Below are 25427 nucleotides of genomic sequence, written 5' to 3'. Positions count from 1 at the left end.
GTTCGTTAAACTTAAGGCACATTTGATCCACGGCAATACATAGCATAGATAAACCCATTCAACTGTGTCAACTCTGCTCACTCCGAGGGTTAAAATAAACCCACACTCTTCAGCTCTACAGACCACCACCTGCTTGCTGTTAGCTTGAGTCCCCACCCCGCAGAACTTGTTTTAATGATTGTGTTTGGTTTTTTTCTTGTGCTTGTTTTTATCAGAAAGAATGCAATGAGGATTGCAACTTCAAAGAACTAATTCTGGAAAACCATTACAACACGTACGCATCAGCTAAATGGACACACAGTGGCGGGGAAATGTTTGTTGCCTTAAACCAAAAGGGGCTTCCCGTGAAAGGGAAGAAGACGAAGAAAGAACAAAAAACGGCCCATTTTCTTCCTATGGCAATAACCTAATCACACGTGGTGTTTGAGAAACCAGTTTCATTCAGCAGGGAGATTTCTTTCCAGTGGACTTTTTTTCTTCCTCCTTTTTCCTTACTTTCTCTCTCTCTCTTTTAAAGTAACCAAGAAAGGCTGGAAAACTACTGAAAACTGATCAAGCTGGACTTGCGCATTTTTGTTTATTTTAAAAGACTGCATTAAAGAAAGAGTTGAAGAATATACACAAAAATCAGATTTAGTAACTAAAAGTTGTAAAAAGTTGTAAAAGTGGTTGTACAATCATGTTAGTAATAGTGATGTTTTTCTTAAATTAATTTACCCTTCAGAGTATGTTAGATTTGACTATCTGATAATGAGTATTTAATATCACTATCTGCTTATAAAATGGCTGCTATAATAATGACGATGGTGATGCAGATGATGTTATATAAGGTATGTCAGACCTAACCCTGCTGGAATGCTTGAGGATCATCAAGCCCACGCAAACTGTAGAGGACGAGCAGTGTTTGAGAGCTTTCCCGTAAGAGCTAGAATCCATGTCAGCTCTACTCAGAAAAGTGAGTGTTCTCGACATCTTATTATAGAATGGAATCGACAGGGGGATTTACAAAATGACAGTACTGGAACATACCTGTACTGATTAACATGAGAAAAGTCCTAACGCCACTCAAATTGAAAAGGTATTGCTAACAGGATGCTTAGAAATCTGTATATAAAATAGCAATAATGATGATAATACTGTATTTCATCTCACCACAAAGTAACATTTTATAATCCCTAAAAATAAAATTCCGAAATCTTTAAGTCTTTTTCCAGTAACATATCTATCTTTTGTGTGATTCACATTTGGGAACCCGACTTTTAATTATGTTCTTCCCACAAATAATTACACTCCCTCCGCCCCTCCCCGTGGTTACAGCATTAAACTCTACTTTAAGTTGTATTTGAATTTTATTGTTTTGTTATTTAAGTTTATGTTATTTATAAAGAAAAAACCTTAAGATGCTGTTTCTGTTTCATATGCTTTTAATTTCAAGGGAACAACAGAACGCCTGGCTGCACTGCAGACTTCTCCTCCCCTGGTGACTGACACCAAGTCTAGCACACAGCACTTGGCTAGCAAGTGTTGGATGCCGGACAAAAATGACAGCCTGCAGCCATGCTCACAATAGATGGCTCAGAGCGAATGATACAAATATGTGGGAAAGAGTTTGCCACAACAGCTCTTGCCAATGAATTCGGATCACATCAGTGAAAGAAAGAAAGGATTTTAGTCAGAATGTATTTTGATACGTGGCAATAAAGCCTGGTTTAGACGTCCGTTTAAAGTCAGCAATCTGATAATCTTTAGCAGTATCTGCAGACGTTGCCAACATTAAAGTGGGAAGAAAACAACCGCATTGGAGGCTGTAGGCAGTGTGCAAGGCCCCAGACACCTTGAGGCTTCAGGTCAGGCCACAGACAACAGGCCTAACAGACAAGATTCACTCCATAGTTCTGCCACCAGCAGGTGCTGATGGAACTGTATGCATGTTCACCAAGTTACTTAAACTGTTGGGATATTAATTATTGTGATATCAACTTCAAAGCACTTTTTACTGAAGTTTCTTTATGTTACGTAAAATACTATTTGGTAATATGCTTATGAGTGAAGGTTATAAGATTAAAGTCCCTGTCAACAAAACAACAGAATTACTTGACTTGCTTGTGGTTTGCCCAGGTGTCCAGGCTATGAGAAGGTAGGAAGTGTTGCCATCCCTCACACACACACACACACACACACACACACACACACACACACACACACACATAGGAGAAGCCCTGAGGGAACAGTCTGGACTAGCAACTCTATTCAGGGATTTAAGGCCATTGCTAGTCTAGCTTCCTAGCCCAGGCTTCTGTGCCTGGAGTCTTAGGAGCAAGCGTATCAAGGGTAGAAGCAGACTGTGCTCTTCACAGCTGTTCCATCAGTGCCTAGCTGAGTGCTGGGCCACAATCAGCTTATATATACACGGACCCATTCAACTAACAGTTTCCGAGGAAAAGGTGGGATGCAATTATTCTTTCTGAAAACGTAAAACCTCAGACTGAAGCATGATCATGCAGAAGCGTAAACACAAGCCGTGAGTAAGCATAGAAGGTGGCTATAGCTACCATTAAATTAGAATATCAAATTAGATGAGCCAGATTTACTGTTGTTATTTTAAAACTCTGTACCTATGTGTGTGTCTGTATTGGTACATACACATGAACGCAGGTCCTCTTTGAGTTCAGAAGCGGGTGCTAGAATTGAACTTGGCTCCTTTGCAAGAGCAGTGTGTGTGCTCTTAACTGATCCATCTCACCTGCCCCAGCACTTATGTTTAATTATAGGTTTTGCTCTACTTAAAAAAAAACTTAACATGTAAATTCCAAAAAATAAATCTACTTTAGTCAAACACATTTAGAATCTAGAGTCTTGGAAGTCTGTGAGGCCTTTATCTTCCTCCTTCTTTCATAGATCAGGGTACAGCTTTTAGTAGAATCAAGGTGCTGGGTGGATACAGCTTGCCACAGCTGAGGTCACTTAGCATGTGTCCTGCTTAGATTGTCAGTGATCTCCTTGTTTGATTTGGTTTTAACCTCCATTGAGATACCATCTTTGTAGTTAAGAGCACCTGTGATCCACTTGGCAACTGACTTAGTGCATAATGGTACTTTTATAATTTGACTCAAAAGGAGAAAAGGAATGAGATTTCCAATTTTGATTCCTAAGCAACTTTTATGTGAACTTTTAAATTTATAAATGGAAAGTATCATGAAAGGCATTTTTATAATAAGAGTATTCTTTTCTAAAATGTTATTTAAAAAGAAAATCATACCAACATGTGGGTTTCTAAAAACTGGTAAAGGACTAAGTGGAAAAATATGAACGCTAACAGAATAAACAAAGATACTTTCAATACAAGTAAAGTAAAACACTTCAACACAGACAAGCCACAATGTAGACCGCTGACCTTCGAGCTGCTGTAAGTTTAGATACAAAAGAGAAGGGGAAATAAAGTCTCTATCACTTAGAGCTTTTCCTTTGAGTTTTTTTTTTTTTTTTTTTTTTGATGTCGAAAACCATGAAGAGTGATTACGGAGACTGTGATGTGTGATCCCTTAAATGTTTAGAATAGTATAGAGTGAAAACCTAAAAAAAAAAATCATGTATGATATCTCACCAAAGACAGAACATTCACTTAAAATCATCTTATGATTCATGTGAGTTTGCATTTCACTCTGTAGCAGACTTGTGTTTGCCTAGCTGACCCCAGTGAACAAAGCTGAAGCTGGGAGTGACATCTGAGACTGAACTGCAAGGCTGCAATGTCACCCTTACCCCACTGTCATGTACCTGAGAGTCAATGAGACATAGATGATTTCCTATCATTCATAGTCCAACTTTACATACAAATAGTACAGAAGCTAAGATCATTTTGTAAATGTGTGACAATAAATATTTAACACCTAATGTGGATGGTTATTGGTCAGCCAAAATACTCCATTGATTCTTAATGTTGGGGAGAGACAGAGACAGACAGATTTCTGAGCCTCTACTAGCCAGTCTAGTCAATAGGTGATCTATGGGACCACAGAGAGTGATCCTGTCTCGAAAGATAAAGTAGAGAGTGCTAGAGGAAGACATTCAAGTTCTGAACGTTTCTCTTCCTCCTCCTCCGTGTGTGTGTGTGTGTGTGTGTGTGTGTATGTGCACGCATATGCAAATGTGTGTGTGCGCACATACACAGGCATCTGTGAGTATGTGTGTACGTGCGGGGGCATCTGTGAGTGTGTGTGTGTGTGTGTGTGTCAACCATAATCCATCAGAATGAACATGGGCCCATGTGACTATCAGATGATTATCATGTGTGACCATTTCTAAGATACCCTTGAAGCAGATGGTTAGGGTTCTTAGAATGTTCTTGCTATGAAATAGCTCATTAAAGCCTCACATATAACTCTTTCAGTGATATTGGCAGGTTAGTTTTTGCTCATTCTACCACATTCAATAAAGCTTTGATCTTCGGTGACAGCGATGTATTCTATTGGACTCCCAGAGGCTCCCTTCTGCTCTCTAATTTTGAAGAATTTATCAAAAAGATTTATTTTCTCTTGAATTAAGACTTAACAGGAAGTGAGGAATAACAAAATCCTACTATCTTACCATGTTTGTGATTTCTTTTGAAAGAACCATCTCTCAAGGAGCTAGGCAATTACTCTCATGAGAAGGTATCTCTTGGTTTCCTGCTTGCTTCCTGGTTGACATGGTCCTATTTCCAGCTACCATCACAGGCTTCCTGAAAGCCTGTATTGTTATATGAACAATGATTATTTCTTTCTCTGCCTGGATACAGTTATGTATTAGTTATTATGCATATAGCACGAAAATTTAATAACCTTAAACAACAGCTCTTTTGTCTTATAATTATCTAGGCCTCTGCCTGCAAGCCCTCATATCGGCCAGGGCAGCCACTGATCTCAACACAGTCTGAGGAGAATAGAGTACCACTCCTCATGGCTGCAGCTGCAAACACCAGCTCCCTGCTAAGGCCTCTATATAGCACCATTTCTCAAAAGAAGTTTATTTCCTACAAAACAGTGGATCAGAGAATAAAAGTTCCCAAATGAAGCCATAGTTTTAAGAAGCAATCTCCAGTGTGATGCCGCTTCTGCACATGTACGAGGGGAGGTGTTACCCCTGCAGTGCCCACCAGAAGAGGAGGCCAATATAGAGTATACACAAGACACACACTAGATGGCCATTTAAGATTTTACCATAAACCCACATAATGGGTTTATAAACCTAATAAGGCCAATTTAAGGCTTTCAGTGGTGACCACTTATAGAGAAATAAATAAATCAGGCATATTTTCTCTGGGAAATTGGTCCTATTTTCCGCAAGAAAATCAGAGAAGGTTTGAACCCCAAAAAGGTCATGACCCACAAGATGAGAACTGCTGTAAGCAAAACCAAACCTAGAAAAACCCCAAAGCTACTGGTTTCCATGTAGGATGCACACTGGAGTTACATCTGGGAGTCACTTTTCTTTTTGAAACAATGACACACAAGTGATGTGGGATTTCCCCTCTGTATGTTGTGACTATGTTTTATTGGCATTTGTTAATAAGGAAGCTGCTTTGGGCTATGGCAGGGAAGAATATAGTAAGGCAGGAAATACAGCAGAAAAAGAGGCTGCACATGCATGTGTAGTACCTGGGGCTACGCACAAAGTGGCCCGGTATCTAAAAGGCTATTGGCTGAAGGAATTCCCACAACACTTCCCCCTTTGGTCTAAATAAGAGGGTTCAAAGCCTATTACAAAACTATATACAATACAAACAAATATCAAGTATTGTACAGCAAAAAGAAGAGGCAAAAATATAAATAAAAATTAGAATTACAACCAGCATGAAAAACATCAAGTAAGAAACATATGCTAAATGTTTCAATAGTTATCTTATCCTAAGGAGTCTAAGTCTTATATTAAAAATGTCTTGGCTAAGCAGAGTTAGAGGAGGAAAGAAGGCGGAGTCAGGCAGACACCATGTAGCCACCCAAGAAGCAAGAGGTAACAAACTATGAGCCTTTTGGTAAAATATAAAATAATAGAAATGGATTAATTTAAGATGTAAAAGTAGTTAATAAGAAGCCTGAGCTAATAGGCCAAACTGTGTTATAATTAATAAAATTTCTGTGTGGTTATTTGGGTCTGGGCAGCTGGGAAACCAAAGCAGTGTCTCTGTTTACACACAAGCCCTGTCCCAGGTCAGTAACTATGGGATAGGGGCTGGGGGATGTCATTTTTATTATTCCTCAGTAATCTCTAATGGTTTTGCTGCAATTGAAAGCTAACAAGATAAGAAGAAACCCACAAAACAAAATCCTTTAAGATTTAGGCCTGGCTCTTCCTTGTCTCCTCGTTAAACATAGAAAGGAGCCTTACTCCTTCCCACGCAGGTTTCCCATCATTTTTCCATTTACAGTGGACACTAGACAGAGCAGAAACATGAGAACGAGCTGCAATCATTTTGATAGCGAAATGCTTACAAAATATGCCAGTCCAAAGTCCATTCTCAAAAAGAACATGCACTAAAGATCATAAAAATCCCTCTGTTCAAATTTGCAATTATTTTTCACATCACACAGAAGACAATCTTAAATTGCATGGAGGCCAGCAGAGTGGCAGTCACATTCAGGCTGCTGAGCGGATACTGTCAAGTTCCTAAGAAACACTGAAAATGGGTTGAGTCTTCTGTAGCTCCTGAACGCAGTGACTGCATCTTTCCCAAGGTTAGGGAGTCTAGGGCGACTGTTCTCCATATCCTACACTCCCCTTCTCAGCCCCTACGGTCGGATGTCTGTTTGTGTGGTGGGTGGCCTGCTGTCTCAGGTTTTTGTTTCGTTTTTTCTTCTACTTTTTAAATTTCCTTCCATCCAATTGGGAAATTCGAAGGAGATGTCTTTAAGCTCAGAATTTCTTTCTGCTTTAGATTGTTGTCAAGTCTTTCAGCTGTATTTTATTTGACTTGTTAACTTCTTCAGTTCCAAGGTTTCTGTTTGGTTCTTTTCCATGCTAAATTTTTGTAGACTCTCTCATTCTAATTAGTGGCATTTTTCCTACTTACTTGTCCTTTGGCAGTGGCTCATGCTTCCCTGCCTTTCACTGGAATCACCTTTTAAAATATCTTATCAGATGCTTCATCGATTTTCTTTACTTCGAGACTAGTTGCCAGAAAGCCACTGTGCTCTATCAGAAGCACCATATTGTCTACTCTTTCATTCTAGCAGATGAAATCTGCTGATGGAACATATAGAAAGTTCTTTCTAGCCACGTCGCCATGACTATATACACTATCTGCCCCAGGGCAAAGGTCAGCCCATGCCTGTCCTTTACACCCAGGTTTTAAAAGTACATTTCCAAACAAGCGCAGTAGCCATTCTATGAGGAGAGACTCTCTGCCCTCTTAGTAAGTTCAGTCAGCCACAAGTCTGACAGCGCGAGGTATTTCTCAGCACTGACAGCGCTTCTCGTCCAGTGCAGCAGAAGTGGAATTCATTAGGGAAAACACGCAGTTGAAGCTCTCTGCCTGGTAAAGCTCTCTGCCTTAAAGAACATCTCTTAGGCCCTGAACTTAAGGTTTATAAGTTTTCATAAAATTATCTAATATTTCTTAGCTTCTCTCTCCCCTCAACTCTCTCCCATATCACGACGTTGCAAGGTAACAGTGGTTATTACAATTTTAATTCAAATTTCATTGGCTAGTAATGTTCATTATTAAGTATCAATGTGTTTATAAATGATGTGTTTTTCGTGGAATTCACTATTAATCTGTCCAATGTTTATGGTAAGATAAAAGTGTTGACTTTATGATTGTGAATGTCCAATCAGTTATATTTATTCACTTAAAAAATAACAGCAAAATTTTTAATTTGGGCCTGAAGAGACCGCTCAGTGATTAAAGTGCCTGCTGCTCTTGCAGAGGACCTGGGTTTGGTTCCCAGCACCCACACTGGATGGTTCACAAACTTCTGAGACTCCAGATCCAGGGGACTGTGCGCCCTCTTCAGGACTCTACAGGCTTGCTGGTGCAAGCTTTCAATTCCAGCATCCAGGAAGCAATGGTGGCCAAACCTCTGAGTTTAAGACCAGTCTTATCTATCTAGCAAGTTCCAGGGTGGCAAGATTACTTATTATGGCTCTATCTCAAAAAATATTTTTAAAATTTCATTTTAGGGACCGGAGAAACGGATTTGTGGTTAATACACTTGTTGCTTTTCTACAAGACCCAGATCTAACATCTAGCACCCACAATGGGGTTCACAACTGTCTATAACTCTAGTTCTAGGGCTCCTGAGGGAATAAGCCATGCATGTGATACACAGACATACATGTACAAAATCAGTATAACATGTAAAATAAAAATAAACTTTAAAAATATTACAACTTCTCCTTTTAGCAGAGATTTATTTAACATGTTCTAATATCATTGTGAATTATCTTCTGCACGTCTATTTATTATCTACTTGATATAGAATGTTTTTATGATGAGGGTAACAGCAGACATGATTTACAATACTTTTATGTTCACAATATTTTAAATGCTTAAACCATAGGATTTCTTTTAAAACACTTTATACATGCATGCTGACTGGTTGTGGGTCCCTGTAATAATCACTACCTATTGCAAAATGAATATAAAAGATGGTAAACACAGCTAGTCCTGGTCTATCTTCTCACAGTTAAATATCCGCTAAGCATCAGAAAGTGAATTCTATAAAAATTCACATTATAAAATTCAATTATACCTGAAATCTGTGAAATGGAACAAACATTTAAAAACACCTTGGATGGACAAATGCACACAGATGGTCTTAACCAACTTCCTAAATCTCCAGTGGCAGAAACTCACCGAGAAAAGCAAAGGTTGTGTAGAAATGAGGGGTGATGACCACCTCCTTATTTAAGGGACTTTACTTTCAAAGCAGTTATCTAGTAGAACAGCAAGTTCTTGCCGGGGCTAAAGCATAGGTAGATATAGATACATAGATAATAGGGATATAGCTTAGCTTTTGTGCATTGACTTCTGGCTTTTAAAGTCCTTTCTGGTCTATGTATGGCATTCTAGAAAACCCATTAAAGGGTATCAACAGCAAACAAGCATTTTCCTATAATTATTAATTGATAGGAACCACGTGTCATGATATTTATTCAGTTAAAAGTAGGAACCATTTCTCCATTTGTGAGCAATCACTTCCAAATGCACAGAGCTGAAAAGCCACAATGAACCAGTTAAAGAATTGCAGCATCATACATTAGCCAAGGAGTAGACGCCTCAAGAGCCGGTTGATAGGTTAGCCCTTCTTCTCTGGTGTTTTTCAAGGAAAACACCGGACAGCAGCTCTCTCCCCACCATGCTCTGAAATCAACCAAGAAACCTTGTTTCCTACTCACCTGATCAGAAATGAAGCCTGCACACCAAGGCCATGCTTGGTCCTGGAGACATTGTATAACCAGGAGAGAAATAAATTTGCCTTAAGAAATTCATTAATTGCGAGTAGTTAAGGAGGTTTGATTTTTGTATGGTTGTTTTGAGCACAGAATTCAAGAAACAGAAGAAAATACAAAGATATAGCAAAGTAAATTGATATTTAAGTTTTCCCATAATTGGACTATTTAGTAAATGAGTCATTTTGAAAAGAAAAAGTGAAAAAAACAGATTCCTTATCATAAAATAAATTCCAAATGGATTAAGTAAGCCAGCCAAATATAGAAGCAAGAAAGCACTAGGAAAAAGCACAGGTAAGCATTCTCACAATCTTAGCTAAGTCTTAACAAAATACAAGACTTAAACTCTAAAGGAAATATGATTTGAATGTACCCAATAAAAACGCTAAACTTCTCTATTGGCGAGACACACTGTCATCTAACTAACCCACACAGCCTGAAGTGAGAATGCCCATCGTCCTAAGACTTGCAGGAAGACAGGAAAGGGCCTTAAGACACACCACTGCCATAGCAGCCATCTACAAATCAAACATAGGCTAGGACTGTCACAGAACTGAGTTATTAGAGAAACAGGACTAATAACTGACCCAATGTATTATACTTTGGCTACCTTCTCACATCTAATTTATCAAATTTGCTTACTGGTTGCTATGCGCTCCTGGCTGGAAACGATCCTCTTTTTCACCGATTTCAGGGGTGCTCGCTTGCTGCCATGAATGGTGGTTGTGCTGAGCTCTGTTAGCCTCCAGCGGGTCCAAAAGCCAGTCTGAGGCTTTATACCTGTGAATGTAATGTGTATATTTAGCCAGTCGGAGTTTACGATTTAATGGAGAATTTTCTACATCTCTTTAGATACAGCTCCCGGTTTATTTTTATTATTAGCTGCCACTGCATATTAGATGCCTTGCATTTCACTTGCTGAGTGCTCTTGACTGGCTACGTTTGAAAATATCAGGCACTAACAGAAAGTTAGTTGTATAGTAAGGCCAACAGATAGATGACGAAGGCAGGATTGTTTATTTTTCATTGCTCACAAGAGAAGGATGCCACACTACAGAGGGCCACGGTAGGAAGACAGATTGGTGAGGCGGGAGCAACACTGAGGCATGACAACTATCTTGCTGGTTTTTTAAAAAAGGAATAATTCATTCATTCCAGCAGGCTCCAGGGCTCAAGGCTCACCCCAATTGTTTGGCACCTGCTCCGAGGATGTCAAGCATCTGGAGAAAGAATCCAGGAAAGGAGAGGGTGTGTGTGGCCGGGGCTCTACAATGGTTGAACCATAATAATTATACCTATAATTATTTACCATCTCTAGAAACAGTCTGACCCCGAGAAGGGTATATTCTCAGGTTTTAAATACAAAATATAAAAGACACAATTCAAGATTAATATAGTCTGGTGGTAAACTATCATTTGGTTGTTGGGATAAACGCAAAAATGTGTTGGTTCTCCTCCAAAGCTGTCGGATGTGCTCCAATCTGAACGTTTTCCCACTAGACTTAATGTGCAGCCATTATTCTGGGAGCATCCTCCACCATTATGCTAAGGACCACGTCTCTCACACACTAGAACCTTGGCATCTGGAATCTCATTTCCTCTTCTCATTTCATGTGTTGCTGGATATCTGTATAATAGCTTCATAAGAAAAAGGTGAGTTCAAACCAACTTTCTAGAAAGGATCTGCACATCTGGAAAATGCCTGGACTTCATTGCTAGCCTCAGCGACAGTTTGTTTACGTGTAAGTTATGAATTATTTTCCCTCAGAGCTGCTGATAGAGATTCGTGGCATTCTCTCTTTTGAGCTCTCCGTTCTCTGGAAATTTTGAGCACTTCCTTTTTGTTTTCAAGGTTCTGAGGATACTCAGTAAAATCGACAGCACTCCACTGTTTCTATTCCTTGTCCTAATGTCTTCCAGACTGGAAATTCAAGACTTTTCAAATATGAGCATCTTAAATGTGTTTCTTAGCGTATCTCTTCCCTGGATTTTTAATTTTTGTTTTGGGTATAATACAGAGGACCGAAACCTACAAGTAGAACAGGAGAAGCATCAGTTTCTTCCGCATGGATTTGCTTTTAGCCCCCCCCCCCCCCCCCCCCCCGTTTTTAAGAACATACATCAAAGACCAGAAACTGCCCTGGAAGAATGACCATGCATGCTTTATTATGGTTTTTGATATTTAGATTTGGTTTTAATCATGAAGTTATTTTCTAATTTCCTTTATGATTTCTTCCTTGAATGATGGATTAAGAATATATTTCTTTTCATTTTGAATTTATACATATTTATGGGGCATATCATCATAATTCAAAATATGTATATACTATATAATACATCAGGAAAAAACATTTCTATCTATTCAATCATTATATTTTATATGTTGAGAATTTTATATTTTCTTCTAGTAATTTTGAAATAGATCATATGTTTTTTTAACCAATAGTTTCTCTACTGTGCTGAGAAATAATTAGATCTGACTTCTCCACTCTACTTTTGGTGCTTCTGACAGTCTCTTTCCACATTTACCAGACTTCTGTGACCACGTTCTTTTGTGTTGTCCTAAAGAAATGATTCTGGTTTCTCTAAATGAGTGAGAACATACGGCTTTTGTTGTTCTGTGTCTTGTTTCTCCCAATCACCTACTGACCTCCGGTTCCATCCATGCTGCTGTGAACGGCAAGGTTTCATTTTTTTTTATATAGCTGAGTAGTAGTTTATTTTGTATAAATCCATGACATTTTCGTTATTCATTCATCCAATGAGGTTCATCATGACTGATGTACTACTTCAGCTATTGTGAAGTTGGGCCCATATTTCTTATTTTCCGCACGCATAAAGACATTTTTGTTTGGTCATATGCCTAATTTATTGCCTTCCATCCAATGACTCAACATGCTCTGTTTAATTTGCAATGTCCCTCGTAAGTGGGAACATTTGATTGTTGGCTCACTGTGTGGAGAGATTTTACAAATGCTTTCTGTATTTGTAAGTAACTTGCAGTTTTTATTTCCAGTGTTCTGTGTAGTCACTACTTCATATTGTTCATCATGTTTTGCCCTTCCTCAGTTTGGGTTTTTGCTTGCTTCTTCTCTCAGTCACTAGAACTGTCTAGTTCTTCCTGAATTATTTCAGCTGTGCTAATAACTTGAGACTGTTTCTTTGGGTTCACATAAATTATTTGATCATGCATTTTGTTCAAATATTCCACCTATTTTTATTTATTGATTTTGAACTTGAATCCTTGAACACATGATGGTCAAGAGCTGGGATTGTAGGCAGGTGCCACACTTTTTATCTATTTTTTCATGGGAGATTGTTTTCTTTGGTTAGTTTTTTACCCTGAATTTTGTTAACATTTCTTTTAGGCTATTGCTTGGTTTTTTTATACTATTAAAGGTACTTTCTGAATATATAAAATTTTAATTTTTATGAAATCCAGTTTACCAAGATTTTCTCTTATGAATACTGATTTTTGTTTCCCATCTAAAAAACTATGTCCCAATCTAAGGTACTTTTTTATTTTTACCTATGCTGTTGTTGCTAAGAAAAAAGGAGAGCCTGGGTGATACATTCATCATGTCTGGAGGCCTTCTAAAGGTCCCACCGCCAAACCAAGTTAGGATTCTACTAAAGTTCACTTGGGGGACCTAAGAGTGTACTAGGCTCACTTACAGAGCAGGGGTCAGGGGTTATGGGTAGGTGACTTTAAAGCAGCCACACTGAGGTTTTGCACCCAGCAACAGTGATGGCTTCTCCGTGGCTAAGCAGATGGAGCTCCCCTCCCTCATCATTTCCTACCTATGTCTTCTAGCTAAATCTCCAAGGTCACATGCAAATATTGTAGAATTGCATACAACTGACTGGGAAGGGTCACTGGGCACTCGGCTAAGTGTTCCATGACCAGCCATCTCTTCCTTTGGGGAGGGAGGGTAAAGAGTCACCAGACCCAGGTGGGATGAGCAGTTGTGAGCAGGCTCAGCAGAACCCATGAATATGGTGGCAATTTAGGTCCATCTCATCTAAGGTACAAAGCCCGACGTTTCCTGGTTAATCTGTCGTCTGGCTACAATACCCAGTACTGACATCATCTACTTATCTGTCTTTTCACATCAGTCAATAATTGCTTAATGTATTTAGATCTTTTGAGTTTGGTTATCATATTCTGTTGATAAAGTAACCCTTTATTAATAAATAATGACATTTTTGTCCTCTGCTTTATCTAATGTGAGTGCAGTCAACCCTGCTCCCTCTGCTTGCCACTCACACAGACTCTCTTCAATTACTGTTCTTGCTGCAGCCTACACAAAAGCTGAAGTGTGTAACTCAGAGGCCACATAGGCAAGAGCCTTATTGCTCTTTTTTTCTTCCTACCTTTTTTAGAAATCTACTTCATGCATTTGGATTGGAGAATGCAACTAACGTACATTTCAAGCACTCATTGACAGGAAAGACTTAGCATCCCCATTTGTTTCTAGATCACTGGTTCTATCCATATGACATGAGGGGAGAAGAGGAATGTTGCCATTTTCACTGGGACAAGAGGGAAAGTGCCCTGATGGGCAGGCAAGACCCCATCCATTTAAGGCTCTAGCTTGTGAAAATGAAAGTCACTTGAGAGCCTGAACTGAGAACGCCACCACAGTTATTTTCTGCTCAGAAATAACCAACTAGGAAAGTGTTTTCCAGCCACAAAAGCAGAGGACAACGTAGCCTGACTATTAGTAGTACTTGGAGTGGGTATCCACATGGGACTGATTCTATAGCATGCAAGATGCAGGAGCGAGGAGTCACGGCAGCTTGTGTCATCCCAGAAAGCTAATGAGGTCAGGCAATGTGCGGCAGGGTTGGATTCCCTTGCAAGGAGATCCCAAGAGACGATCCCATGAAATTGTGAAGGTGCAGCCTAAGCTGTGGCAGAGACATGAGAGTGCTAGGAACGTTAGGTGTTTGCTTAGGAGAGCTACAAGCATGGAGGGGAGTCAACCCAAAAGAGGGGCCACATGCACCACAGATAACAGAGTTGGAGGAGTGGGGCTTTCTAAGGTGGCTGGAGGACAGATGGTGCAGATACAGAGTGCAGGGTTTGATACTTTCCCAGGCTACCTTTAGGATCACTTCGGCACTCTCATGTCTCACTATGCCATCATTCTTCCTTTGTGGAATGGAATGTGTGCACCATTGGATGCTGGACACACAGAACTTGTTTTATTTTATAAGGGCTTACAGTCTTAGAAGAAATTTTTGAACTGTGGACTTTGAAAAATTCTAGGGCAACCTCTGTGGTTGAACTGAACGTATTATTGCATTAGGAGACAGCCATAATCCTACAGGGGATAGGGAAAGAATTTCATGGCATGGATATACACTATGCTCTCAGGATGATGTCTTTGAACACTCAGTCCCCAGCTGGTGGTACTATCTTAGGAAGCTGTAGAACCTTTAGGAGATGAGGCCTGGTTGGTGGAATGAAGTGACTGGAGATGAACCTACAGCCTCTGCTTGGCTCTGGCCTATGTCTTTCCTAGCTTTCTGTCTTCTCACTATGATGACTAGGCACAAGCTTCTGCACCAAGGCCAGAGCCTCAGCCACCATGTCTTCTTCACTGTGAAACCACATGCTAAAATCAACCCTTCTTTCCCAAAGTTGTTCATTGTCCTTGTGATGAACACACTGTGCTTTCATTTCTGCAGGTGGAAGTCCTTAAAGCATTTATTGCAACCACGTCTGGTGGTGACAAAGCCCCTCGGTGCTGCTTGTCTGTAAAAGGCTATTCCTCCTTCATTATCACAGGACTGCTTTGCTGGATAAAGTCTTCTTGGCTGACATTTTTTTTTTCATCACTGAACTATATCACCCCTTTCTTAGCATTCAAGACTTCTTTTGAGAAGTCCCTACAGTCCGATGGGCTTTCCCTGTGTTTGAGCCAGTGTTTCACTCTTGATGATTTACTGGGTTGGATGATTGCTTAGTGGGCCTCTGAGAGTCACAGATACAGATAGAAGTGCATCTCATGACCTGGGATGTCTTCAGTAGCCATTTCATTGAATATTTTTTTCCTGCATCTGTCTTCACAAGCCAGAACTTGGTTACACAGATAATGTAGAAATTTGTTCATTAAATGTATCTTATGAATCTCATAGGCTTTTTCATGTCATTCTTTTGTCTTTGTTTTTCTCTGTTTAATTTAAAAGGGCCTGTCTCCAAGTTTACAAATTCGTTTTCTGCTTTATGTAATCCTCCAGTGAAGTTCTCTAATTAAAAGTTTTCAGTTCTAAGGTTTGGTCCTTTTAAGAGTCATGTCTAGGGCTGGAGAGATGGCTCAGTGGTTAAGAGCATTGCCTGCTCTTCCAAATGTCCTGAGTTCAATTCCCAGCAACCACATGGTGGCTCACAACTATCTGTAATGAGGTCTGGTGCCCTCTTCTGGCCTGCAGGCATACACACAAACAGAATATTGTATTCATAATAAGTGAATAAATAAATATTTTTTTAAAAAAAGTCATGTCTATGTATTTGTTGGCTCTGTGTAGATCATTGTTGGGAGCAGTGAGACCCCAGATCCTGAATTTCTTGTAATCCCCTGATCTGAGTGCCTACAGCTGCTCTGAGCACGAGACCTTCAGGAGTTCCTGATGGCAGGAGAGTGGTTTCTGGTGGGTTTGGCTGGGGCGTGGCTATCTCTATATAATCTGCCCCTGAACACAATAAAGAGAGCATTCTTGGGGAATTCAAGGATGACCCGTGTCGCTGTCTCTGTCTGTGTGTGTCTGTGTATTTTAACTTCCAGCCCCCTTGTCCGAAGCTCGAGAACTGGGTGCCAGCGCACAGAGCACAGACACAGGGGCAAGGTGCGCGGCAATTGGAGGTCTCCACCGAGATATCGACAGATCATATGTCATTCTCTGTTCTCACTGAATCTTCTCCCCATACTCTCTCGAGTCTCACTGGATTTCTGTAAAATGATAATTTTTTACTTTGATTTCTAGAAATATATAACTTCAGCTTTTCGGGATTTGGTTACTAGAGAAACATTCTGTTCCTTTGGTGATGTCATTTTTCTGTCCTGTTCTACACATCTTTAGTCTGTCCACTGATGCCTCTTCATCTGGTTGAGCAGTAATGTTGCTACTCACTGGGGATGTAGACTGCTTGCTTGGCAGACTTTGAAGGCATCACTCTTGCTCCAAAGGGGTGGGGAACTGTGACCCTCTCACCAGGAGAGTGGGGGCACAGTTTATAGGTAAATCATGATACTGGCTGAACTGGGACTCAGAAGTTGTGACTTCTCTTGTTAGCCGATACTCTTGAGAGGTGGTTAACACTTTAGCAGGGGCACCAGGAAGCACTACTGCATTGGTGGCTAATTCTCTGGGTCCCTAGAAGACTGAATACGAAGTCAGCTCATATTCTCAGAGGCTGTGGGCACTAGTGACTGGCAAGTCTGGATGACTCTGTAGCAGGCCCAGGGTTAGGCTCTAGCAGGACTTACTGCACAGGCCTAGCATGCTACAGTGATGGAAAAGCCTGGGGATGTAGAGACGCAATGGCTATATATCCCCAGAGGACCATGTACTACAGCATTTGCTCGGGGTCAATATGACAGAGAATAGTAACAGTTCAGGGAATTGAGATCCCAGAGTGGGTAGGAGCAGTAGCCTTGGTACAACTTTGGTAATAGTGTATGATTCAGGGTTACTTGTGGAGCACAACAGAGACGAGGTCTGGAGTGCACAGGTGTGAAGAATTACATACTTAAGATCCAGTTCATGGTTGCTCCTGTTGTGACACTCTCTTTCAGGAATTTTCCCTAGAATATGGGTTCCAGAGTACAGACACATGAGCAGATTCCTTGCTTCTATGAACTCTGAATTGCAGGTGCATTTGCTATTAGCCATGACTCTTGTATGCACAGCATCAGCTGGCTCAGGATAAGTAGGGTAACAGTGGCTTGAAGGTCCAGTGTGAAGGTTAGTTCTCTACGTTGTGTCTGACTTGTGTGGAATGTGTGGAAGCACACTGCTGACACAGCCAGGGTGTATGTGTGCACATGGAGGCAGCATCTCAGTTTCTAGGGTATGTGTGGTTAGGGGAGGTGGTGGTCCTGAGGCAGCATCTCAGTTTCTAGGGTATGTATGGTTAGGGGAGGTGGTGGTCCTGAGGCAGCATCTCAGTTTCTAGGATGTATAGGTTTGGGGAGGTGGTGGTCCTGAGGCAGCATCTCAGTTTCTAGGGTATGCATGGTTAGGGGAGGTGGTGGTCCTGAGGCAGCATCTCAGTTTCTAGGATGTATAGGTTTGGGGAGGTGGTGGTCCTGAGGCAGCACAACAGTAACTCTAGAAATGGCAGCTGAGCACAAGTCTCTCTAAAATTCTCAACAGCAACATGTACCTCAGTGGCAAGAGTCACCACTGTGTCTGTGAAAGAGCTCCTGAGGTCTTTGTTGAGAGCACTCAGGGAGCACTGACTATGCACTGCCGCTATCGAGGTGCTGGGCAGTAGAGGCTGCTGGAGTCCATGGCAAATCAGGCCACTGGGGACCACAGGAGTACTTGCCACCTCCTGATTCTGATGTTTTCTACTCTTTCACTGGTTCTTAGTTCTCTATATGTTTTACATATGCTGACCTTTCCATGTGCTGCTGCTTCCTCCTCTTCCTCTTCCTCCTCCTCTCTACCTTTTACTGCAGGTTCTAATGGAACTCCTGAGTCTTCCCTCAGGCTACTTTTGTTCATGGCTAGAATACTGAGCTATTTTGTGTTGTTGAAGACACTAGTATTTCCTTCCCTCCAATCTTGCTTACATCCTTCCTTTCTCCATCTTCTCATGAGAGCGCTCATCCTATTGGTTTAGCAATCAACTACATGACCAAACATGTTAAATCTTAATTTCCTTTTTTTAATATTTATTTATTTATTTATTTATTTATTTATTTATTTATTTATTATGTATACAATATTCTGATTCTGTCTGTATGCCTGAGGGCCAGAAGAGGGCGCCAGACCTCTTTTACAGATGGTTGTGAGCCACCATGTGGTTGCTGGGAATTGAACTCAGGACCTTTGGAAGAGCAGGCAATGCTCTTAACCACTGAGCCATCTCTCCAGCCCCTTAATTTCCTTTTTAAAAGACCTATTTTCAAATAAAGTCACATTAAAAGGTGTTATAGGGTTAGGGATTCAACATTCAAATTTGGGTATTGACACAACTTTGTCAATAGTGGATATGCAGGATAACTTCTGTTCTTCATAGCAGCTTGATGTATTTATCTTGGTATGCAGACTACACTGCAAACACACACACACACGCACACACATACACACACATACACATACCAATGTCAGTTTTGAAGAAATTCTGTTTTCGATAATAATTTCACCACTTAAAATTATCTGACTTGCCAGGTGGTGGTGCACACCTTTAATTCCAACACTCAGGAGGCAGGGGCAGGCAGATCTCTGTGAGTTGGAGGCTAGTTTGTTCTACAGGGTGAGTTTCTGGAATGCCAAGGCTAGGTACAGACTTTATCCCAAACAAACAAAAGATTTGGCTGAATTACAATGCCAATAAGTAATTAACTTTGATCATGAAAATTTCAGAGTAATGATCACTTTAAAGCAGACATTGGTATGGCCTGTTTTATAAGTCATCAATATTTTGATTGGAGCAGAATACTTCAATCTAAAAATAATTAGAACCAAATAATGAATACTTAAATGACAAACTCATACCTGACAACCAAAGAAAAATCGTGTTTCCTAGCTGTTCTTTAAACTCACTATTGAAGAGTTCACTGGATTCTGGAAATGATTCCTGGAATGCTGCATAGATAGCCTGTGCCAAACAATTGGGATACACCTGCCGGAAAGGAGCCATGTTAGGTGGCTGTCATAGTTCATGTGTAATACATAATAATAATAACAAAGAAATGATTAGTTTGTGGAATACATGTTCCCCCTTTACAGCTTTCCTTTAGCTATTTTAACTCTAATTGAGGGACACAAGGAAAAAAAAAAAACAGCTAAAACATGAGTCTACCTAGAGTGCTTTGTAAGTACTCCTGAATAAAGGCAGAGTTTGACTAGCTATTCTTTTATTAAATGTAAATTTCAACATTTTATTCTAGATTCTCACCAAAGTACTGCATTTGCATAATTTCCATGCTTCCCCTCCAGCTCTTCCTGTGTCCCTTTCTACTCCCTCTCAAACACACACATCACCTTGAGTCAGTTTAGTGCTGTTCCTGTACACTTGTGTTCGGACTAGCCACTCGGGACTGGCAAACCTACCAGGGGCCTCATCCTTGAAGAAACTGGCTCTGCATCTCTCAGCAGCTCATGACTGCTTGTAGCTCTTGAGCTAGGGGTAAAGTCTTGCAAAAATTTCCCTGTCCACACTGGCATGTCTACTCGTACTCTTAATATGCAGGCCATGTTTAGGAAGCCATATCCTTTCCCCTTCCCTGTCATGTCAGAGGACACTGTCTCATAGCAAGTATCCCGGTCCTCTGGCTTTTACAATCTCCTGGGTGTAGGGGTTACATTGCAGATGTACCGATTAGGGGTAGATGCCACATGGTCACTTATTCTCTGGTTTTGATCAGTTTTATATCTCTGTAACAGTCTCTGCTTGCTGCTAAAAGAAACCAATTTGACAAGCAGTGAGAGCTACACTTCTCTGTGGATATAAGGTATATATAGGATACAGTTAGAAATTATATTGAGTTAGGAAGATGGCAGTAGTAGGGTCAGGGTCTATGACCACTACAGTCATGGGTAATTGGCTTGATTAGCTATTGATTTCATTTAACTTGCTATGGTTATTTTCTGAAAAATAATCTAGATAGTGATCACAATGAAAAGTGTATTTTAAGGTATTTGTTACTTGGTCGTGTTAGTTTATATGTTATAACCAGTATTAATTATTAAAACTACAATGAGATAGCAACAAAATTACAGCACTATAAACATCCCATAGTCAGAGGGAAGTCTCCATTTTCCTCTGGTCTCTCCCCAGCAACACTCTTGGTTCTTATGCTCTGGAAGAAATCAGAAGGGACATGGCAACAAAGCAGCCAGGAGTTTAACTGGAGCAAACAAGAGTAGGCTCTTCAGGAAAAGAGCAGGCTCTACTGAGCCCAGCAGCTCCACCTGGTCCTGGCAGGCACAGGATATGGAGCTTTCCTCTCCTGGTTATTCCTTCCCTGTGCCTTCTCTTGCATTTCCAGGGAAGGGCCATTTTACCCAGAATGAAGTCTGTTCTACGTGTCTTAGAATATGCAAGAATATCTGACTAGAGACATACTAGTATGTCCGTGGGCAAAAGCCTGGCAACCTCAATTTGATCCTTGGAACTCCTGGAAGGAGGGGGAACTGGTTTCCGAAAGGTATCCTCTCACTTCTCCACGCCCCATGTGTATCCACATCCTTACACACACATGTGGAAACAAGCCAGTAAGGATAAATACATTTTTTTAAAAGATGCAAAAATATAACAGAGGCTTAGACACCCTTAAAGTTGAAAGGTTTCTCAGGAGCAACCTACTCCGTCTTTCCTGGAGTGAAAGTCTTAAAGCTGATTTGGTCTGACCTAGCTAGCACGGAACATTATTAGCTATTGTACCGTTTCCCTGCAGCTGGGGTTCTGAGCTGGGCCATCTGAAGAGAATACCACAGTTTTGTACCTTGTCAACCAGCACTGCTGCCTCTACATCCTATTCCAGATGGTCCATTGGCCAGCCCCTCTCAAGCCATGCTCCTACGTGACAGCCTAGCTTTCAGATACTCCAGCTATTACATTTTTCTCGAGGGGTAAACACTGAGAGAGACCATATGTTTATATTAAAGACACATGATATCTCTATTGTGGTTCTCTGAATTCAGATAAATATTGACAATCATGAACTAAGACCCCCATTTGATTAAAGTTCTAGCATTAGAGAAGTCCATAATGGCCACTGTAGTGCACCAACTAATGAACCCCAAACTGCACATGTTCTAATTCCTTGTACCTGTAAATGTCAGTTAGGATGAAGGAAGCTGAAGTCATGGGGCAGATTAGAGTACTCTATATTATCCTGTAGATTCTAACAGTAGTTTCACATAGCCTTAGGAGGGAAACTGAGCAGACTGACTCCAGAAGAGGAGAAGGCAATGTGACAGCAGAAGGGAGAGGGCAGTGATGGCACCATAGGTCAAAGAACGTTGTCAGGGCCTGACGCCAGGGACGAAAGAAAGAGAAGCTGAGTTCCTTCTGGGTGTCTAAAGAAAACAGCATTGGTGTTTTCATTTTAGATTTATATTCTATTCATCGTGGATTGCTGGCCTCTATAACTAAGAAAATGAATTTTTATTGCTTTAAAAATTAAGTTATTATACTTTGTAACAGCTCATAGGAAACAGGGCTATGTTAATCAAACAGTGCTCAGATTTGCTGGAACACCATCCTTTTAGGGCATCCTTGACTGGGGTGGCGGCGGCAGGAAGGAGGATGTGTGAGGGAATGAATTTTGTGATATATTGGTATATCTAATTTTATTAAGGGAGTTCTGAATATCTTCATTACCCAAATGGTCGCATATTATCAGTGGCACAGAAGTTCTATTAATAGTTAAAATTAAAAAACAGGTTGTTTAAGAGGAACTTCTCAAGTGTGTGTGTGTGTGTGTGTGTGTGTGTGTGTATACATGTGTGACTGAGCCACCTACTGGTGATTATGAAAAGATTGTTTTAGTTTCTTTTTCCTGTGTCCATGATAAAGCAGCTTGAAGGAGAGTAAGCTTATTCCCGCCCATAGTTCCAGGGTACAGTCTGTTACAGCAGGGAAGTCATGGCAGCAGGAACTTGAGGAACCTGGCCACATGGCACCCACGGTCAGGAAGCAAGGGGAGATGCATGCTTGTGTTCAGCTTGCTCTCTCCATTCCATGTTCTCCAGGACAGCAGCCAATGGGATGGTGCTGCCCATAGTGGACAAGTCTTCAAACCCAATTCCCAGTCTACTACAGTTTTCCTGACCACACTTTATGGAAGAGTAAGATAAACCAAGATAGAATGCAAGTATCTGACAAATCCTCACATTTAGAATTATACTTTCATTAATGGTATATTATGTTAAACACTGTGAAACATTTATATCCAAAATGTTTTAGACTTCTGATTTACAGATTGCTAAAGCAACAGATACTTGAATATTGCTTGTGTTTTGAAGTACTATTAATATTTAAAACATTTGAAGAATTCCATATATTTTCTCACTTTACCAAAATATTTTGATTAACCTTACCTATTAACAGAAATGAAAATAAATATTTAGTTCATAGCTTATTCAGTAAGTATAATATAAACTAGCCAGTTTCACTTAAATGGATTAAAAGATTTATTATAGAGTAAAAGAAAATGATATTTTTATAGGTAAATAGAACAAAAGCAAGAATATATCTACATAGCAGTCACCAGTTTCCAACCCACACGACTATAGAACTACAGCGACTCTAAGACTATGAGTCCAGAGAACACAATATTCTGGGTAGTGGTCATGGTGGTAAAACATAACTTTAAAATATTTCTATTTTTTACATCAGAGAATTTTTGGTTGAAAGGTAACCAAAATATATATTTAAATGAAATACATTTTTCATACACTATGAAGATAATTATTACAACTGTTGAGTTTTTACATGTACCTGAAAGAATGCATCCTTTTTCCTATGAGGTATTCTCATGAAAAGTGTTACATAACTTTCTGAGATTCTGTCAAACAAGGAATCTTGATCTCTTCTGTCAGGCTTAAAGGAGATGCATGTATGCAATTAGGGTCAACATTAAAATTTATATTAGGAAATTCTGTATACAATATTATTACATATAATTCAGTATACATATACATACATGCATCTGTATATATGTTATATAAGAATATAGTCTTTTATTAAAGGGTAGTTCGACCAGTATAATGGAAGAGCCATTGGTTTTGGCATCACAGTGGAGTTTGAATGGTAGCTCTGTCATTTCTTAGTTGCACTATATTGGATGGGGCTATAGCCTACCTTCTTAGATGACAGTCATACATACATACATATATACATACTTAACTCTTTGCTTGTGTTTTCTAAATCATCGTTCTGGCATTTATTCATATGCTCCTTGAGCTCCTTGAACCTATCTAAAATTGCTATTTTGAGTCCATTATCTTATGTGTCATCTAAGTTGTTTTCCTCAGGGAACATTACTGTGTGGGGTACTAATTTTTTGAAGCGGCATTGTTTTGGCTTTTCATGTTGTTTGTGTTGGAACTGTACAGATAGAGCAGTGTTACTGGCTGTATAGTGTGAATATATGACTCACCTCTGTCGAGTGTGCATTTGGATTTCTATCCGTTGTTACCTAAACTGAGCTGATCTTTGAAATTGCTGGGTCATGCTTGAGGTTCGGTCTTGGGGACACAATGCTGATATGTAATTGGGGCTTCAGAAGTAGTCCAGGTCAGCTAGGGGCTTTTGTGGAGCACATGGTGTGCACATGGTACTTGGCTAGCTGTGGTTTGGAGTCACAGGGCAGGGTTAGATGGGCATGGGCTGTGCACCTGTGTACTGTGTTCAGTCCTCTGATGTGAACTCTAGTCCTGGAAGTGGGGTAGTGCTACTGGTGAAGGGCTTGCACTGCCATGTGCACTCAGATGGCCGTGGTTTGGGGAGTCACAGAGTGGGCCACCTTCAAATTTTTTGCATCATTTTGGGGAGCCAAATTTTTAGGCAACTTTCGGGTATTTATTCTTACTGAAATTCTGGTCGAACAGTGCCTCTGGTGCTACCCATTTCACTTTCTTCTCATTTTTTCCCAGATTCAAATTCTCACTTTTCTGAATCAACCAAAGGCTCTCTGCCCGTCTCTCTTCTAAATCCTCACTGTTACTGATTTTCAATATACTTTCTGTTCATCTACCAGCATATAATAACATGCAAAGATATAACTTTAGTATTTGCTACCATACTGGCTCTCCCTTATCTTTCCTGATAGACGAGAAATCCAGTTTGTTGAAATCCTTATTGGAATTTTAATTCTTCTGAAAGAAGAAACTTTAAATGGGATTTTAGTCTGTGGAATGCTCAAAAAGTTATCCATGTAAAAAACTTTTGTATTAATATTACTTCTACTGAAAGATAATTATGCTACAAATCAATGTTTTTACAGAATTTTAAAATGTCATTTACCTTGAATTTATGGAGAAACCACCACCAAAAAGAGTCATGCAAGAGAGCAATGGAGCAGTCTGAGAGAAAATAGGTTTTCCAGACTTTAAATATCTTTTCCTATGGATAACAAATCAAAACATGTTACTAAATATAGTTATGTAAATATGCTTTATACAGAATATGGTAACAGAACGTCCTGATAGATACTTACAATATTCATGAATGAATGATATTAACTGTCCTAGAAGTTACATTAAAAACCATGAGTGAAATTAAGCTTGATGACATACCTTATTTAACCAAATATACTTAGAATGTTGTCCTATCAACACATAATGGATAAAGTATTAATAAAATATTTTGCATCTTTAGGGCTAAGGATTTGAAAATGATGGAATGTATTTTGTACTTACAGTATATCTTGATTCGAACATTAAATTTTTATCAGAAAAAAACTATAATAGTATTTCCAGATTTATAAATACATGTTTATATAAAATAGATTCATAAAATATATATTTGTAATTTTATTCCAAACATATTTTTAATATTTACATATTAGTTTTATATTTGTATGTATATGTGTTAAAGGAAGGTAATAAAAATTTTAAGTTATTAGTCATACTGGTCACAAGTTATATCAAAAACTACACATAGGAGAAGAACAGAGCCTCCCGCCCCCCAAAGGCAGAGCTAACCACCCGAAGACCACCACCTTACTTGGATGCCTCCCTAATAGAACCAGCCACCAGAAATCCAGGAAACAAAGACCAGACAACCAAAGAGGAACCAGAAATCAAGGAAG

The 25427-nt window shown here is 39.8% G+C and overlaps 2 protein-coding genes across 2 annotated transcripts in view; one reads left to right on the top strand and one right to left on the bottom strand.

The window, feature by feature from the left end:
• Fgf7 (fibroblast growth factor 7) overlaps positions 1-3927 on the top strand; it is a 54221-nt gene extending 50294 nt beyond the window's left edge. The window contains exon 4 of the mRNA XM_050133034.1: positions 216-3927. Coding sequence (XP_049988991.1) covers positions 216-410 — 195 coding nt within the window. The 3' untranslated portion in view covers positions 411-3927. The remainder of the gene's footprint in view (positions 1-215) is intronic.
• Positions 1-25427, bottom strand: part of Fam227b (family with sequence similarity 227 member B) — a 147537-nt gene that overhangs the window by 101655 nt on the left and 20455 nt on the right. Inside the window, 4 exon segments of the mRNA XM_050133040.1 lie at positions 10072-10209; positions 19162-19288; positions 23114-23215; positions 24641-24739. Coding sequence (XP_049988997.1) covers positions 10072-10209; positions 19162-19288; positions 23114-23215; positions 24641-24739 — 466 coding nt within the window.

This window comes from Alexandromys fortis, unplaced genomic scaffold (assembly GCF_014885135.2).
Source record: "Alexandromys fortis isolate MF-2015 unplaced genomic scaffold, M_Fortis_MF-2015_v1.1 scaffold_6, whole genome shotgun sequence".
NCBI lineage: Eukaryota > Metazoa > Chordata > Mammalia > Rodentia > Cricetidae > Alexandromys > Alexandromys fortis.
The sequence above is the reverse complement of the archived record's forward strand: the minus strand, read 5'-3'. Positions and strand labels throughout refer to the sequence as shown.